Here is an 18,098-nt window from a genome sequence, read left to right on the forward strand (position 1 = left end):
ATAAACGTCCGACAGATGGTTTACATTTTAACGAAGCAAATGTCAAAATCTCATGTTTTAACGAAAGTAAAACGATAAAAACACCATCAACAAATTGTAATATGAAATGAATATATTTTAAAGTCTACATTGCGTTTCTCTAGCAGCGTACTAATTTACATATGTCCTACCGCGATAGTCTCCTCTTGCGTTGGTTCTTTCTAAGTACAGAAGTGCACATATTCACTTGTACGTTCGAAACTATCCGAGATCTGGCTGGATCTTTGCACAACACTAAACATTTTTGATTTACTTCCTATGAAAGAATTTATTCATCATCCAGTACTGCAACATTTACAAGACACACGATGGTCCGTGCCTTAGAACGGAAGAAGATTCATCCTTTCTTTGTTTACTTCTTGGAGGGCGCAGATAGCTCAGCGATGGCCTTAGCTTCAGCTAAAAAAAAAACAAAAATGTGGTTAGCTTCCAGACTGATAACTTGTGGATTGGTACCGATACGCGTAATCACATACCTGCCTGGTTCCGCTTCTTTTCTTCTGCCAGCTTAGCATCACGAATAACTTTCTGTTGTGCCTCGATTTCACGAATACCAACTTCGCGCTTGGCCAGGCGCTGCTGATGGTAAGCACCGTATGCAACTCCGACGACCAGGAAGGACCAACGGCCGAACTGCAAATGTACAATACTGATTAGATCACTGTTGCTTCAAAACTGGTGTATGGATTTTGGCAAGCCAAGAAACAGCAGCCGGGTGCCACTCCGGAACGAAGTATCTCCGGTAACCATTACATAATGTTTTGGTAACACGGTGATTAAAGCACTTGGTTCCCGCTCTGGTTTTAGCCGTTACCTTACCCGGATCAGTGGGGACACACGAACTGGAGCGCCTAGATCAGCCATTTCGGATTCTGCGGGAACAAATTTGCAGCAAGTCAGAAAAATAGAATATTTTCTGGCGCAGAACAATTGCTATCGGTCCGGATGGCAGAATGTGAAAATTTGACAGATGACAGGCATGCTGAAAACTCGATGCAGGGTTTGTATGGTTGACCGTTCACACAGCTGACGAATTTTTGCGATCAATTATGTTTGATTAGTAAAATTACAGTTTCAACTCTTTAAAACCCTATCAAACTACATTATAAGCTCTTTTTTTACGTTACATCATTTACGAATTACATATTATGCTTCAATATTACCAAACTGCATAATTTGAGATGTTAGTTTTTTCATCGATTTCTCAGCCTATTATTTCGTCGATTGCTTGACGTCTGAATCATAAACATTACCTTTGCCGCTGTTGCGTAAAATTAAAACAATCTGGTTCGTACGTTCGGTTTCCCTGTGCCGGTAGCAAAATTATGAGCTCTCTTAGGCGTGAGGTAAGCAAGGAATTGAAGAATAACGAATCTTCTCCAGCATTTAAACATTCAATTCCGCGTCAACCTATTGCAGGCCCTTCGGTGGTACAAAATATTGCAGCGCACCAAAAATGAAGTGTTTTCCGGTGACTTTCGTACCCTTTCAGCAGCGAGACAACGCATTAGGGAAGAATTTATCAAGAACAAAGATATTAAAGATGAGCAGCAAATCAAAGAGGCGAGTATAGATGTTGTGCTATAATTATCTGTGGCAGGTGTGCTAAGGAAGTTTTTTTTTCAAACGATTCGATAGAAGATTCAAATCGCCAAGGATGTCGACGTTGAACTGCGCAGATCGGTAGTGCAGGCCGTGAGGAAGCAGCCGACCCTGTTTGGTAAGTAAAGTGTGACCGTATGTGGCCGATGGCCAAACGTGTATGGTACGCCCTTAATCATTGCGGTTGATTCCTTACAGAAGCGCGCATCACACCCGACACGAGAAAGATGGACAATGTAATGTTCGATCCGAACGCAGAGCTTCCTCCACCTCGGAACAAGAAGTGTAGTGATAAAAAATAGTTAAATGTCTTCCACGACTCTACGGCACCAGTGTTACCGTTTTGGTGTAACCATGTGTCCATTAGTGAACTTGTTACCGGTATCATGAGGCTTATGATAGCATTTTCCCTGTAGATTCCTCATCCCAATGCTTAATCTCCCAATTCCCGAGCTCGATACGCTCAAGTGTTTTTCATTTCTCAACCTAGTGTTGATACCAGAACATGTTAATGCAATACACACCATATCATAGGTAATCGTAATTGTGTTAGTTGTTGTTTTAAAGTAGCTTGAGTTTATTGTGTGAAATAAGGCACACATGGGCATACATGTATTAGTCATTTAAATTATGAAAAGATTCATTTCTAGGCATCATTCTTCATCCCATAAATTTTAAGCAATGGTCACATTCAAAATAAAATTTTGAAGTTAATGTTTAGCTTACCCTTGCAAGCAAAAAATGTGCTACTTTTTAATTGCACTTCGTTTTAATAGTGAGAAAACGGTGAACAGTTAATTCATGATTCAAACTTAATGATCAATTTAATGTTAGTTGTTTTACAATCCAGTATCAGAAAATTGTATCAGAACAACCATGATCGATGTGATCGCTGCAACAACCTACAGTCAAAAGGAATGATTTGTATGTAGTATCGGTACAGATGGAGATAAAGATAACATTTACTTACGTTAGAGATCAGTTTCATATCCAAAGTGATCATCCCGCAGGCCTGATGGATATCATGTAGATTAGAAATTTGCGAAATGTAATGTTCAATCTGAAACGAGTAATTGTATACGACGGTCTAGTTGATCGTGTGTCTTCCAATCAGTTCACGTTCCTTCAATGCACATGTTATTTGAAGGGGATGCAAAACTGTACCCTGCACTTACCGCCCCGTTTGTGTCCAAAGTGCATGACGTTCGTTTAATTCTGTACAACATAAAAATCGTATGTTGGTTCTAGAAAATCAATGATACGAAAAATGAAACTATGCCAAACTCTTTAAACATGATCAATAAATCACCTCATTTTGTATCAAACGATTGGGATACGCGATCAAAATGTAGAACGAAAATTTGATTCCCGCAAACAGAAACTTCAAGACAATGTAAAGTGGTCCCAGATTACCCAACTTGAGGCTTTGGTACAACTCGAGCAGTTCTATGTTAACACTGGCAAAGGCTGCTACCACTATCAGGACAATTACCGTCCCAAAATTCCCTCCTAAACTACGAGCAATCTCAAGCGCTCGAATATTTAGCAAACGAAGTTGTTCAATCTGTTCCAGGTGATTGTTTTCCATTTTGGACAAAGATAAGGGTTGTCCCTGGATGTTGTAAACGGTATGTTTCTGTCGTAGCGAATCCGATTCTAATGGTAATTTCACGTTCATGAATGAAACAAGACGCTCGTTTACTTTTCTCAAGATCGATGATACATGGATAAGCACACAATAATACTGCATCAGTATTAAATAGCTGACTACAAACGGAACAGTATGCGTAATTATGTAAGGAATTGTACCGATCTGCTGTGTAAACGAAGTCATAATAATAGGAACCAAAAGCGCGACGGTGGAATATAGGAACAACAGAACTTTAATCGTGTTTCGAAACCAGATAGTCGTCTTACAATCGGTCTGGTGTGCTGTCTCCTTTATCAATGACAAAACTTCGGCAAAATAGCCTTCATAATTCGTTCGACGCGACTCGCAACCGATCAACATATTTGCAGTCGTCATCGACTGCAGTATGTTCACAATATAATAGAGAATCACTAGGAAGATTGGAACCTTCGGTTGGTACAATAGGTGTGGGTAGTAGACAAACAGTACGAACTGTGATCCTATGGTCACTACCGTCGTAAGGATCGCAAATGTGTAGCGGAAAAATGTAATCACTCGATATCGTACATTGTTCGTGGAGCAATCATCCTGGAACAGTGATAGCGGATACGGTGCAAGCGATAGACACTGCGAAATACGCACTGTCATGCCAATTGTAAGCCTTAGCTGTTGGCGCAATCTACCGATTTCTGCGTTATTCCAAGCCATGCTTCCAAACAATACTAACTGCGGCTAATGCTACTAGAATAGCAAAACCGGAAATGGAAGAGCACATTTTTCATTCGGCATATTTATGATTAAAAATTTACACGACATGAGTACAACCGTGGCATTGAGTTGGTGTGGCATGTTAAGTGGCATCACGCAATATTATAAAGAGTCGCGTTAAGGAGCGCTCACAGTGGTTTCATTCCTACCACTATATCATCATTTCGAACCGTATTTGGTGTGATAAAATTATAAAAGACCAGTACTTACCACCATATTTTGTTCGCTGCTCCATGAACATTTGAATTCATGCAACAGAAGCATTGTGCGTTCATTCTGCAACACAAAACGGATCAAATCAAATTACTGATAACGAAATGGAATTCAAACGTGGACATCTAGTACCTGTTGTTGGATCGAATGATTCGATTTGGCGATTGTCAAGAAGAATGTAAAGTGAATTAGGGCGTGCAGAAAGTAGATCCATAAGCTGTACTCCGGCAACATGGGATGGCTTATGTTATGGTACAGTTCGATGAGCACCATATTGATTTGAATGAATGACGAAAGTAAGATCATCAGCATCAGCACACCGAACTGTTTGTTACCGTCTCGAACTACATGCATAAGAGCTATATGCAAGATGGATAGTTTTTCTATTGTAGCAACATCCACCTGCAGATTGTGTTTCACCAATTGTTTAACATTATCAAGGCTTATGTAGCTGATTGTTGTGTGTTTCTCGTAGGGTCGTGCTGAATGCTTCTTGTCTAGCAATGTAACTTCGAGCAGTGTGTCGTTCAAACAACTCACTATTGAACAGATTGATGATAGTAGTGTCTGGTACAAGAGGGTATAAACGGTTATGGTCGCGTACGGTGCCAGGTAGTTCGCGAGTAAAAGCGTTGAGATTGGCTGTTCGGTACATATCCACATTGTTACAGCGATAACCATCGAATGGCAGCAGTACAGTAGCAGCAATCGGTTGGTGGTGATCGCATTTGCCCCAAGTACATCCTGTATCTTTCCAGCATGATCGTAATGCTGCATTACATGCACTAGAGTGTCGATGGTTTCACGAAAGTAACATCCACTTAGCCTGGGTCCGACTAAAGCTATCATCACCAGCAATACTCTCAACCAACTATCCACGTGATACATAACTCGAATTACATTCGGAAATGTATCCTTGTATATTAGATAAGGATAGTAAATGTAAAGCAGAGGCAGAGTAAGAGTACAGGCAGTACAATATTTGACCAACTCAGTATCCACGTACGGAAGTGGCGACGTTCGGTTTCTTGTTGTAAAACATAGGACGGATAAGGCAGAAAACCGAAGTATTGTGCAATGTACAGCAGCAGCGGAATCTTTTTGATAAGTAGATAGTGGTAGAAAGCTTTATCCGTCTTAATGGGATCCATTTTGCCGACTAACTGAGTTACGTTACTGATGTGCATGTACACCACTCAGTGCATAAATAATGTTGGCGTTTAATGCACGAGGTAGTAATCAAATAACATCGCCACGTTGATGCAATAATTCTATTTCTCTTTATAATCCTTATCGCGGAAAAATTACAAATAAATATTTAAACCGGGGAATAGACACGAAGCTGTTGCGCTTCCAAACGCTAATGCGGATAGAAATATCGTGACACATGGCTATATCATGAAAAGACAATAGATCAGGAAGAATTGTTACAACAGCCGAACAGATTTATAATTATTATACAACAGCCTGAACTTGGCAACTATCTATACCTCATAGTCGTAAATGACGCCTACAGGAACTAATCGCAAATTCCTAATGATTGAACTCAGGACCAATGCGACACAGAGTATCGATTGATAGAGAGGTATCCATTTAATCTGTGATCAGGTTCTGGATGCTTTGAGGTTCTGTTGTCAGTGTATGTAGCAATACCGCACTGATATGGGTATGGATCAAAAGTATCTCGAAGGATACATAGGCTATCCATACCCCACTCCGACGTAATAACTCAATAATTCCACAACGTACAGAACGGTTATATATATCGCCAAATATCTGAGGTATACGGGAAATCCGTTGGGAAGATGGGGTATATGACTAACTTGAGCGGAGGAGGACAGCCAATGTATGTTATCCATGTTAGGAGCGGCTGGATGTTCCTTCTGTCCTGGCATCCTACGGGATTTTAAACAGGTAGGATGTGTAGTCTCTCCAACGAGACAGGTGGTTGGGGGAGATACTTTGCAAGCCATCCCCAATACAATCGCAACGAAAAGAAATCAAGAAATTTCGATTCGGATAAACAGATATCGATCTACGCACCAAAACAAACACAACGATTGGAAACTCGAGATATGGAACTGCAGATCCCTCACAGCATTCCGAAGTATCCATTTTTTTCAGACAAGGTGATGGCCCACGGCTTCGGAATATTAGCACTTCAGGAGGTGCGCTGGAAAGGAGATACTGAGTGCTCCTATCGCGATCATGATTGCATGATGTACCATAGCGATGGAGAAAAGCATGAACTCGGTACGGCGTTTCTGGTCTTAGGCGAGATGTGAATGCGAGTGATCGGATGGTGGCCGATCAACGAACGGATGAGGATTATTAATATGCATAGTCCGCACCTTGGAAGCTTCGATGACGATATGGAGGTCTTTTATACGTAGTTGGAGAGAGAGTAGCACCGCTGCCCACAACATAACGTCACGATCGTCATCGGATCGTCACGATCGTCAACTCTCAGGTCGGATGGGCATTCAAATCCACAATAGGAAATTTCAGCGGACTTCGCCTAGTAAACTTCGCCTCCTCCAAGTACATGACCATTCGTAGCACCTTCTTCCAGCACGCACCTCGCTTCAGCTTCACATGGAGATCACCACAGCAAACATATTCCCAGTCTGGAAAAACTCATAAGTTGTACAGGATGTTGAATGCAGCACGAAGCGGTTTTACTCTCATGATCCCTATGTGCCGCAACGAGGAATGAGATATCATGTCGGACGAGCGAGAGGTGATCGACAGATGGAAATGCTACATTGACAGACGCCTGAATGGAGCAGACGCAGGAGATACTGAATAAGATACAAGAAGCAGTGGGGAGCACTACTACGACAGCTACCATGATGATGACGAAGTTTCCCGTCATCCTTGGAAGATCAGTTCCATCAAACAGCTATAGTCTGGTGGCCGAGCTGTTCTAGGTGGAGCCGGCTTGCTGGAGGCTTGCCGCCATTATGCATCGGCTGATCGTAAGGATTTGGAACTAGAAAGAACTTCCGGATGAGTGGAAACTGGGTGTGTGTACACAGAGGCCGACAGGTTGAACTGTGATAACTTCTGAGCCATCACAGTCCTGAATGCTGCCTATAATATCTTGTTCCGAATACTCTTCTGTAGACTTGCGGTCCTTGCCACAGATTTGATCGGAAGCCACCAGGCCGGATTTGTTGGAAGCAATTGGATCACCGACCAAATCTTTACTCTAGAGTATCATATCCCTTCGCACCACCTGTTCACTGACTCTAAGGCGGCCTACGGTACCATAGACCGGACTGTACTTTGGAACCAGGGGATGGATTCTACAGTTTGCTGTTCAACGTCGCTCTGGAAATTGTCATGCGAAGCGCGGACTTCGTCATACGGGGCACAATTTACACTTGTTCTTTCCATTTTCACGTCTTCGCGGATGAGATCTGGTGTGCTGTCAATTTCCTAGAGTTATGTTCCAATAAATGCTCCATCATTTTCTTCTCTCATGCTCGTCAACCCATTCTCTATAACTATCACTTAAACTCAATTCCGCTATATCGTGTCCATTTAATCCGTGACATGGGAGTGACCCTCGATTATAGACTGACTTTTATCACTCATTTCGACGCCACTGTATCGATAGAATACAACGTGCTAGGCCTTATTCGTAGGCTTACAATCGATATGAAAGATCCAGCATGCCTTAAGGCATTTTTTTTTCATAGTACGTGCACATTTGCAATACGCCTGCCTTGTCTAGAGTCCTGAATCTGTTGTTTGGATTACAAAATTCGAACGAGCGTAAAAGTATTTCACAAGCATGGTTTTTCGCCGCCTTCCGGATGCCAATTAAACACAGTTGCCCCCATATGATACGCAGTGCCAAATTCTTGGTCTAGAATCGTAGGAGATTCGACGGGATCGTGCCCATGCATTTTTCATAGGCGTGCTACTTCTAGGCGATCTATGTTCCTTCCCCTGCTCTTGGCTCCCGTCCAGTTCTCTCAGAACCTTCCGTCGTATGGCTCAAACGATCCGTTTCTTGTCCATATTCGACACGTCAACAACCTGTATCACCATTTCGATTTTAACTCCTCCTTGGCCTACTTCCGTTCCCGCACATCATAGCTTTCTGATCCTCCCTTTTCCTCACTTCCCTGCTAAACTTGATCTTTGATTATGCTTTTAGTTTATAAGTTTAGTTTATTAGTTAAACTTTGTTAAATCTCTTAGGCAGATAATTCTAAATAAACAAATATCACATACTGATACGTCTGGTAGTGCTCTACGGGTACGATTTCTGGACTATACTAACTGTAATGTGCTCACTTACTTTGCGTTCCCGTTCGTACCCGCGTCACATTTACCGATTTGCGCATGGTTAGTTATCAACGACTTTTCGTTCGGACGACAAACTTCCTCATTTGGGCGGACTTGATCGTCCAGGCGATCATAGAAATCTGGAAGAGATTTCTCTTACTGGATTGATGGAGACATCGAGGCCTTACCTTGGGTAGGGGGACTCTCGAAGCTCTTGAAATAAGAACACAATATAGTTTTGGTTGGTTATAATTTCCAACCTGACGGTTAACACGCACTTTGGCGGTTCATCTCGGACTCTCTACCGTTCAGGTTAAACTGGCTTTATTTATATCCATTTTCCAAGCTTTTAGTTTGCTTATTTATCTATAGATGTTATGAAAACATTAATAAGTAGTTCATATTTTGAGTTATAGGCTATAATAATAAATAGCCATTATTTTGGTTTCCGTCGCAAACATTTATCTTCAGGCTAACATTTATCGGTGGCAAATAACGATGGTGCTATTTGTTATTAATTGTGCTTCCGGTGCCGTTTTTTGCTGTTCAGACAAAAACGCTTATTAAGCTATCTTTACCGGGTGGTTATGAAATTGATTCTCGTTGGTAACCCTAAGTGTGTAAATTTATGTTTATGCGTTGGTCATCGGTTTTTGCCAGTTGCTGCATTTAATAAAGTGGGTCACTGTGTTTTGAATCTGAGCTCCTTTTGATTTAGATTATGTGGCTTTTTTGGGTAGCGAAATGTGTTGAATTCTGTCACGCGATGAAGCTTCTAACTTTATACTGTAAAACATTTAAATTATGATAAGATGTTTAGCAGATATGCTACATACCGGAGGACACCAATGCACTCACCATTTCCGAACGGCGGGTGCTAAGGACTACGACTACCTAGGACTAAAACGGAAAGATACGGTGACTGGGGCACGTGATGAAGATATCGGACTCATACCCCAGTACAATGAGATGCTCGGCAGTGACAAGTGGACTTGAACCAGTCGGAAATCGGATGCAGCGCTAGGCCGAGTTTCCTGGAAACCGATTTGGCGACCTGGCCATGTATTCGCGACGTTCTTAACGCTGAGCAGGCCAATAAGATAGAGAGAAAGAGATCGTTCGATCCGAACGCAGAGCTTCTTCCACCTCGGAGCAAGAAGTGCAGTGATAAAAAACAGTTAAATGTCTTCCACGACTCCATAGCACCAGCGTTAGCGTTTTGGTGTAACCATGTGTCCATTAGTGAACTTGTTACCGGTATCATGAGGCTTATGATAGCATTTTCCCTGTAGATTCCTCATCCCAATGCTTAATCACAAAATTCCCGAGCTCGATACGCTCAAGTGTTTTTCATTTCTCAACCTAGTGTTGATACCAGAACATGTTAATGCAATACATACCATATCATAGGTAATCATAATTGTGTTAGTTGTTGTTTTAAAGTAGCTTTAGTTTATTGTGTGAAATAAGCAACACCTGGGCATACATGTATTAGTCATTTAAATTATGAAAAGATTCATTTCTAGGCATCATTCTTCATCCCATAAATTTTAAGCAATGGTCACATTCAAAATAAAATTTTAAGTTAATGTTTAGCTTACCCTTGCAAGCAAAAAATGTGCTATTTTTTAATTGCCCTTCGTTTTAATAGTGAGAAAACGGTGAACAGTTTATACGTGATTCAAACATAATGATCAATTTAATGTTATTTGTTTTACAATCCAGTATCAGAAAATTGTATCAGAACAACCATGATCGATGTGATCGCTGCAACAACCTACAGTCAATAGGAACGATTTGTATGTAGTATCGGTACAGATGGAGATAAAGATAACATTTACTTACGTTAGAGATCAGTTTCATATCCAAAGTGATCATCCCGCAGGCCTGATGGATATCATGTAGATTACAAATTTGCGAAATGTAATGTTCAATCTGAAACGAGTAATTGTATACGACATTCTAGTTGATCGTGTGTCTTCCAATCAGTTCACGTTCCTTCAATGCACATGTTATTTGAAGGGGATGCAAAATTGTACCCTGCACTTACCGCCCCGTTTGTGTCCAAAGTGCATGACGTTCGTTTAATTCTGTACAACATAAAAATCGTATGTTGGTTCTAGAAAATCAATGATACGAAAAATGAAACTATGCCAAACTCTTTAAACATGATCAATAAATCACCTCATTTTGTATCAAACGATTGGGATACGCGATCAAAATGTAGAACGAAAACTTGATTCCCGCAAATAGAAACTTCAAAACAATGTAAAGTGGACCCAGATTGCCCAACTTGAGGCTTTGGTACAACTCGAGCAGTTCTATGTTAACACTGGCAAAGGCTGCTACCACTATCAGGACAATTACCGTCCCAAACTTTGCGCTCAAACTACCAGCGATCTCAAGCGCTCGAACATTTAGCAAACGAAGTTGTTCAATCTGTTCCAGGTGATTGTTTTCCATTTTAGACGAAGATAATGGATGTCCGAGGATATTGTAGACGGTATACTTCTGTCGTAGAAAATCCGATTCTAATGGTAATTTCACGTTCATAAGTGAAACAAGACGCTCGTTTACTTTTCTCAAGATCGATGATACATGGACAAACACACTGTAATACTGCATCAGTATTAAATAGCTGACTACAAACGGAACAGTATGCGTAATTATGTAGGGAATCGTACCGATCTCCTGCGTAATCGAAGTCATAATAATAGGAACCAAAAGCGCGACGGTGGAATATAGGAACAACAGAACTTTAACCGTGTTTCGAAAATAGATAGTCGTCTTACAATCGCTCTGGTGTGCTGTCTCCTTTATCAATGACAAAACTTCAGCAAAATAGCCTTCATAATTCGTTCGACGCGACTCGCAACCGATCAACATATTTGCAGTCGTCATCGACTGCAGTATGTTCACAATATAATAGAGAATCACTAGGAAGATTGGAACTTTCGGTTGGTACAATAGGTGTGGGTAGTAGACAAACAGTACGAACTGTGATCCTATGGTCACTACCGTCGTAAGGATCGCAAATGTGTAGCGGAAAAATGTAATCACTCGATATCGTACATTGTTCGTGGAGCAATCATCCTGGAACAGTGATAGCGGATACGGTGCAAGCGATAGACACTGGGAAATACGCATCGTCGTGCCAATTGTAAGCCTTAGCTGTTGGCGCAATCTACCGATTTCTGTGTTACTCCAAGCCATGCTTCCAAACAATACTAATGCTACTAGAATAGCAAAACCGGAAATGGAAGTGCACATTTTTCATGCGGCATATTTATGATTAAAAATTTACACGACATGAGTACAACCGTGGCATTGAGTTGGTGTGGCATATGAAGCGGCATCACGCAATATTATAAAGAGTCGCGTTAAGGAGCGCTCACAGTGGTTTCATTCCTACCACTATATCATCATTTCGAACCGTATTTGGTGTGATAAAATTATAAAAGACCAGTACTTACCACCATATTTTGTTCGCTGCTCCATGAACATTTGAATTCATGCAACAGAAGCATTGTGCGTTCATTCTGCAACACAAAACGGATCAAATCAAATTACTGATAACGAAATGGAATTCAAACGTGGACATCTAGTACCTGTTGTTGGATCGAATGATTCGATTTGGCGATTGTCAAGAAGAATGTAAAGTGAATTAGGGCGTGCAGAAAGTAGATCCATAAGCTGTACTCCGGCAACATGGGATGGCTTATGTTATGGTACAGTTCGATGAGCACCATATTGATTTGAATGAATGACGAAAGTAAGATCATCAGCATCAGCACACCGAACTGTTTGTTACCGTCTCGAACTACATGCATAAGAGCTATATGCAAGATGGATAGTTTTTCTATTGTAGCAACATCCACCTGCAGATTGTGTTTCACCAATTGTTTAACATTATCAAGGCTTATGTAGCTGATTGTTGTGTGTTTCTCGTAGGGTCGTGCTGAATGCTTCTTGTCTAGCAATGTAACTTCGAGCAGTGTGTCGTTCAAACAACTCACTATTGAACAGATTGATGATAGTAGTGTCTGGTACAAGAGGGTATAAACGGTTATGGTCGCGTACGGTGCCAGGTAGTTCGCGAGTAAAAGCGTTGAGATTGGCTGTTCGGTACATATCCACATTGTTACAGCGATAACCATCGAATGGCAGCAGTACAGTAGCAGCAATCGGTTGGTGGTGATCGCATTTGCCCCAAGTACATCCTGTATCTTTCCAGCATGATCGTAATGCTGCATTACATGCACTAGAGTGTCGATGGTTTCACGAAAGTAACATCCACTTAGCCTGGGTCCGACTAAAGCTATCATCACCAGCAATACTCTCAACCAACTATCCACGTGATACATAACTCGAATTACATTCGGAAATGTATCCTTGTATATTAGATAAGGATAGTAAATGTAAAGCACCAGGTAGCAGGCCAAAGAGCCACTAAACGTGAGTACAGGCAGTACAATATTTGACCAACTCAGTATCCACGTACGGAAGTGGCGACGTTCGGTTTCTTGTTGTAAAACATAGGACGGATAAGGCAGAAAACCGAAGTATTGTGCAATGTACAGCAGCAGCGGAATCTTTTTGATAAGTAGATAGTGGTAGAAAGCTTTATCCGTCTTAATGGGATCCATGTTGACGACTAACTGAGTTACGTTACTGATGTGCATGTACACCACTCAGTGCATAAATCATGTTGTCGTTTAATGCACGAGGTAATAATCAAATAACATCGCCACGTTGATGCAATAATTCCATTTCTCTTTATAATCCTTATCGCGGAAAAATTACAAATAAATATTTAAACCGAGGAATAGACACGAAGCTGTTGCGCTTCCAATCGCCAATGCGGATAGAAATATCGTGACATATGATTATATCATGAAAAGACAATAGATTAGGAAGATTTGTTGCAATAGCCGAACAGGATGTATCCGGTTTATAGGAAAGGTGGGTAACCTGAACGGTTCTAGCCATCACAACCCATCATATTCGTTAGATAAATGAAATGTTTTGATTTGTTGTTAATCTGTGATCAATTAACTGTTTATTAAATCAAAATGTTCAAAAAATCATCAACTAGTTTCCAGAAAAGTTCTATATTACGCTGATGGGTATAATGTCCACGGAATTAGGACTTTTTGTGTTTTCCTTTTCTTGATTAAATCGTCAAGACTTCGTAATTCGTTGACTAGATAAAAAGATGCGTTCCAAATAGGGTAAACATGGTAACACCTTGAAACCGTATTTAGTTGTATGTGGTTTTCGCTTCAGAAAACTGCACAAGCACCATAAGAATATTGGCCATTCCAACAACGACCTGGAACAAAGAGAGGGGTAAAAGTTATTATTTATTGTTACTCAAAACGATTCTCCAACATTACGCTCAAGACCAGCGCCATATCGATGGGTACCATCCCGTACGCCTGGTGTGCATTTTTCAGAAAGAACATTGTCTGCGTTATGAAGGATTTAGTCTGTATTGGAAAAAGGTTAGCATATTAAAAATGTTTCTGCCAAGAAATTCTACTTTCTCTGCTTACTATATCTTGACATCGCGGACTGTTTCTCGAACTTTGGAGTTGATACAATAATTTTAAGACACGCAGATTCTGTGTTTTGGGAAGAAGATATAACGGACAACAAATTTAGCTAAAATAAGTAAATTCCCCGTAGATTGTATATTTTACCTGACGCTGTATCACCCGATTTGAGAAGGCGAACATAACCAGCATTGCAAACTTTAGTGCAGAGTTAGTCAATTTGGTACCTATTACATCGAATGTAAACGCAGCTGCCTTTATCCCTTGATACAGCTGCAGCATCTCGGTATTGAGAAACACGAAGATAGTTAGCAGCATCACTATCAGCAGCCGACCGAACGCTCCACGATTCATCTGCAAAACTATTTGAAGCAATTGAAACTGCAGACGACGTATCTTTTCGATCGTTTGCTCCTCATCTCGGATTAAGCGAACCGGTGCGGGGTGTGTTTGAGAACCAGTTCTCATTTCATCGTAAGCTTTACCATAAAGCATAATCTCCAATGTTTCGTTCATTTGTCGAAGCAGTTCGGCTACAATACCAAACAAGGTCATATATAGCAGTGTAAGGCTCGTTGCTATCATTTGCGTTGTGAAAAAGATCGCGATCTTTAGCAGATTGTTCCATGAGTGGTCGCGTAAGAGCAGGGCAGCAAGAACGAGTATGGCCATCAGTAGCATTGCAAGGAACAACAAAAGAATATTCGTTCGAAGCGCGTACAAACGTTTACCGATATCAGGACGACCAAACTCCACCAACACGGACACGAGGCGGTCAAAGTAAAAGCGATGGAAGCTAGTTTGGAACTGAAACACTAACAGAACATAGCTCGTGGATCCGGTTTGGAGCAAAGTTTGCAGGCAAAACATTAACGTGATAGATAGTGGAGTTTTGAAGCCGTGCATTTTTCCATCGTTAAGGTAGTAGAGTAATAATGGCACAGCAAGCACAACACTGAAGAGTAGCAACGTATAGAGCCGCCTTAAAGCTTGCACAATCCAGAAGTATTTGGGCGAATTTCGGGGCTCGTTGCGTTGATATGGTTCCAGCGGAAACGGAACAGTGCAACACCATTGTGATAGACGAATCACCATCCGGAAGGTGTCCGCCAGTAGATCTCTAAAATAAGCACAATGTTCCGCCTGCAGTCGGTGCATTTCGGAGAAGAACTGAGGAACTTAGTACTCATCAGTGATGGTTGATGAGCAGTTGTAAGCTAACGAGTGAGTGCATTATTAAGAAAGCAATGATTGGAACATGAAATTCGCATGTTTTTTAAGCGTTATGGAACGAGCATTAGCATAAACATATCGCCTATCGAAGCGGATTAAAGTACACTTGTTTAAAAAGTATTATTAGTTGTTGAAGAGTTCCCTGTAGGATATTGCTCTGTGTAAGGTTGCAACAAGTCCTGCAATCTAGAGTCCGAAAATTGCATCAGAATGAACAGAATCGATGCGATGCCTGCCACAACCTGCATTTGAAGCAAAATTTGATTAGCTTAGGTTTTTCACGAGACCACGAGATCATGTGTACACACGTTAGGAGCAAGTTTCATATCCAAGTTGATCATGCCGCAAGCGTTATGCGTATCCGGAAGGTTGGAAATTTGATTAATGTAATATTCGATCTAAATGGAAGGGAAGGAAAAACAAATTCAAACTCTTACTAACGACTGAAGCTAAAGTTCATTGCTACTAAACTGACCATTACATTTTGTTCGCTTTTCCAGACGCAATTAAAATCATGCAATATCAATATCGTGCGTTCATTCTGTAAATAGATTAGACCTGCTAGAAAGAAATGATCATTTCCACTTTGTTTTATTAAATACCTCCTTCTGTATTGTATGGTTAGCACGAGCAATTATGACGAAGTACGAAAAATTTGTTGCAGTATGTAGAAATAAGATCCAGATAATGAAGTCCGATAGTTCCGGATCCTTGTTCATTGGATCACTGTTGAGATACAGCTCTACCAGTGCAACATTGGTCTGAACGAACGAGCATAGCATAATGATCAGCAGTACCGGTCCACAGTGAGCGTTAGTTTTTGCAGTCAGGCTCATAAGAGCTACATGTAATGTGGAAAGTTTTTCAATCGTTGCCAAATTGATTTGTGATCTCAATTTCGCCAAACGCATAGCATCACCGTTGAAACAGTATTTCTTCTTATGTTTTTCGTACGATCGTTGACGGCTGGCATCAGCTAAAGCAATGTTACAAAGACTATCATTTAGACCACTCGCAATTCCTCCAATCAACGAGAACAGTGCATTATACTCCAGAACATTGATCATGATCGCTATGAACGGGACAATATAACTCATGCTTAACAACGTGGAAACTGGATGTCCAAGAACAAACCCTAATGAGATGGTGTTCACAACCGCATCGAAAAAGTATAGGAACAGGAAACGCTTTGTTATGGCGGTCACAGAAACCATTACACTGTCTATACGTTTAGCCGCACTGTAAAGCACTAGTATTTGCACTAAACCGTTGTAAATTTCTCGATAGAACGATTCACTGGTTAATGGCCAAAGCAAGGTTACTAGCACGATTAGCACCTTGAGTACATTTTCCAGATGATAAGCAATGTTTAATACAGGTGGTACATCTTCCTCGTACATGATTTCCGGAAAGTAAATGTACAGTGCTATGCAGCAGAAAAAGGCAGTACCGAACATCAGCATCCCTAAGGCTTTGTTGAGAAATTGTAAGATTGTTTTGCAGAAATGTTGTTGTTGCTGCCCTATTTCCTGTTGCAAGGTGAACGGAAAAGGTAGAAACCCGAAAATTTGAGCAATGATAAGCAGTGGACGAAAACGATCAGCCAACAAATTGTGGTAAAAGGCTGTATCCATCTTGACTGGACCCATTCTGGATGTTAACTGGAATATAGAGTACTAATAGGGAGATAAGTAGGTGTCATCATGCATTAGTAATGATATAAAGCATTTATTTCTCAAGTACTTCCGCTGATGTTCATTACATTAGAAGAGTTTTTGCTAGAAAACTTTGTCGAGCCATCTGGATGATGGAAAATTCTCTTTAGAGCTGTTTTATTTTATTAATTTCGTGCTTTAGTGCATTAGGTTATCTTTCACTTCTGACATGAATAGTTAACAGGTAACAAAAACACTCTTTTATATCACTTATGTTGGTGAAGGTGTCGCATCAGAGAACTGCACCAAGACTACAAGAATATTAGTTAAGCCTCCAACAATCTGGAATGATGTAGAAGAATATCAAAATAAAATATTAACATTCGCAATGAGATGGAGATAAATTAATTAACAAATTCAAGCGACAATTTACACTCAAAATCAGTGTCATATCGATCGAAATCATCCCATAAACTTCATGTGCTTTGTCGAGAAAAAGCGTTGTCTGCGTTATGAAACGATTTGTCTACAAAGAAAAACACGAATTTTATTTAGCATTGGGTCTTTCATTTAGAAACCTTTTTACGTACAATTTCGATACATCGCGAATCATTTCCGGGTTTGTTCAGCTGATACAGTATTTTAAGGCCACGTATATTCTGGAGAGGGAGAAAATAGCATAATCAGCTTTATCACTAATTTTCCTCTTCATATGTTATTTTGTATTTTATTTTCCTTACCTGCGTTTGGATTAATCGATTCGGATATGCAAACATAAACAACATTGCAATCTTTTGTGCGGAATTCAGCACCTTTGAGCCTATCACGGCGAACGAAAATGCTCCAGAATTGATGCTTTGATACAGCTGCAGCAGCTCTGTGTTGAGAAAGATAAAGGTGGCCAGCAGAATCATGATCAACAGCTGACCGTACTCTCCACCATTGATCCGTAGCACTATGTGCAGTAGTTTCAGCTGCAGCAGACGGATCTTTTCAACTGTCCGTTCGTCATCTCGCGTTAGGCGTACGGGTATAGTATTGACGAGTGAAAAATGAGTTGGCGTCTTCTCAATCATCGGCACAAGGATGCTTTCTAAGGTGTCG

General features: G+C 40.8%; 3 protein-coding genes across 15 annotated transcripts; 1 reads left to right on the forward strand and 2 right to left on the reverse strand.

The window, feature by feature from the left end:
• Positions 1-94: 94 nt before the first annotated feature.
• LOC125768957 (ATP synthase subunit e, mitochondrial) lies at positions 95-1,018 on the reverse strand. The gene is made up of 3 exons (XM_049437298.1): positions 859-1,018; positions 516-672; positions 95-438 (listed from the first exon to the last, which is right to left on the reverse strand). The coding sequence occupies exons 1-3, from the start codon at positions 901-903 to the stop codon at positions 392-394; spliced, it is 249 nt and encodes an 82-aa protein (XP_049293255.1). The 5' UTR covers positions 904-1,018; the 3' UTR covers positions 95-391.
• A 239-nt stretch (positions 1,019-1,257) lies between these two features.
• LOC125768952 (complex III assembly factor LYRM7) lies at positions 1,258-2,185 on the forward strand. Its single transcript, XM_049437294.1, has 4 exons — positions 1,258-1,385; positions 1,459-1,602; positions 1,678-1,759; positions 1,840-2,185. The coding sequence occupies exons 1-4, from the start codon at positions 1,365-1,367 to the stop codon at positions 1,941-1,943; spliced, it is 351 nt and encodes a 116-aa protein (XP_049293251.1). The 5' UTR covers positions 1,258-1,364; the 3' UTR covers positions 1,944-2,185.
• A 9-nt stretch (positions 2,186-2,194) lies between these two features.
• On the reverse strand, positions 2,195-12,976 carry LOC125768891 (putative gustatory receptor 59f). Of its 13 annotated transcripts, none has more exons than XR_007418971.1 (4): positions 2,951-3,142; positions 2,817-2,885; positions 2,612-2,701; positions 2,195-2,543 (listed from the first exon to the last, which is right to left on the reverse strand). XR_007418971.1 is itself a non-coding variant. In XM_049437195.1 (4 exons), exons 1-4 carry the CDS (start codon positions 12,913-12,915, stop codon positions 2,481-2,483), a joined length of 975 nt encoding a protein of 324 aa, XP_049293152.1. In that variant the 5' UTR covers positions 12,916-12,976; the 3' UTR covers positions 2,195-2,480. The 13 variants fall into 13 exon arrangements, 11 of the variants coding, with proteins under 11 accessions (XP_049293152.1, XP_049293159.1, XP_049293155.1 ...); XM_049437195.1 differs by lacking the exons at positions 2,612-2,701; positions 2,817-2,885; positions 2,951-3,142 and adding exons at positions 10,397-10,486; positions 12,025-12,090; positions 12,160-12,976; XM_049437202.1 differs by lacking the exon at positions 2,951-3,142 and adding an exon at positions 10,736-11,442.
• Between the last annotated feature and the right edge of the window lie 5,122 nt (positions 12,977-18,098).

This window comes from Anopheles funestus, chromosome 3RL (assembly GCF_943734845.2).
Source record: "Anopheles funestus chromosome 3RL, idAnoFuneDA-416_04, whole genome shotgun sequence".
NCBI lineage: Eukaryota > Metazoa > Arthropoda > Insecta > Diptera > Culicidae > Anopheles > Anopheles funestus.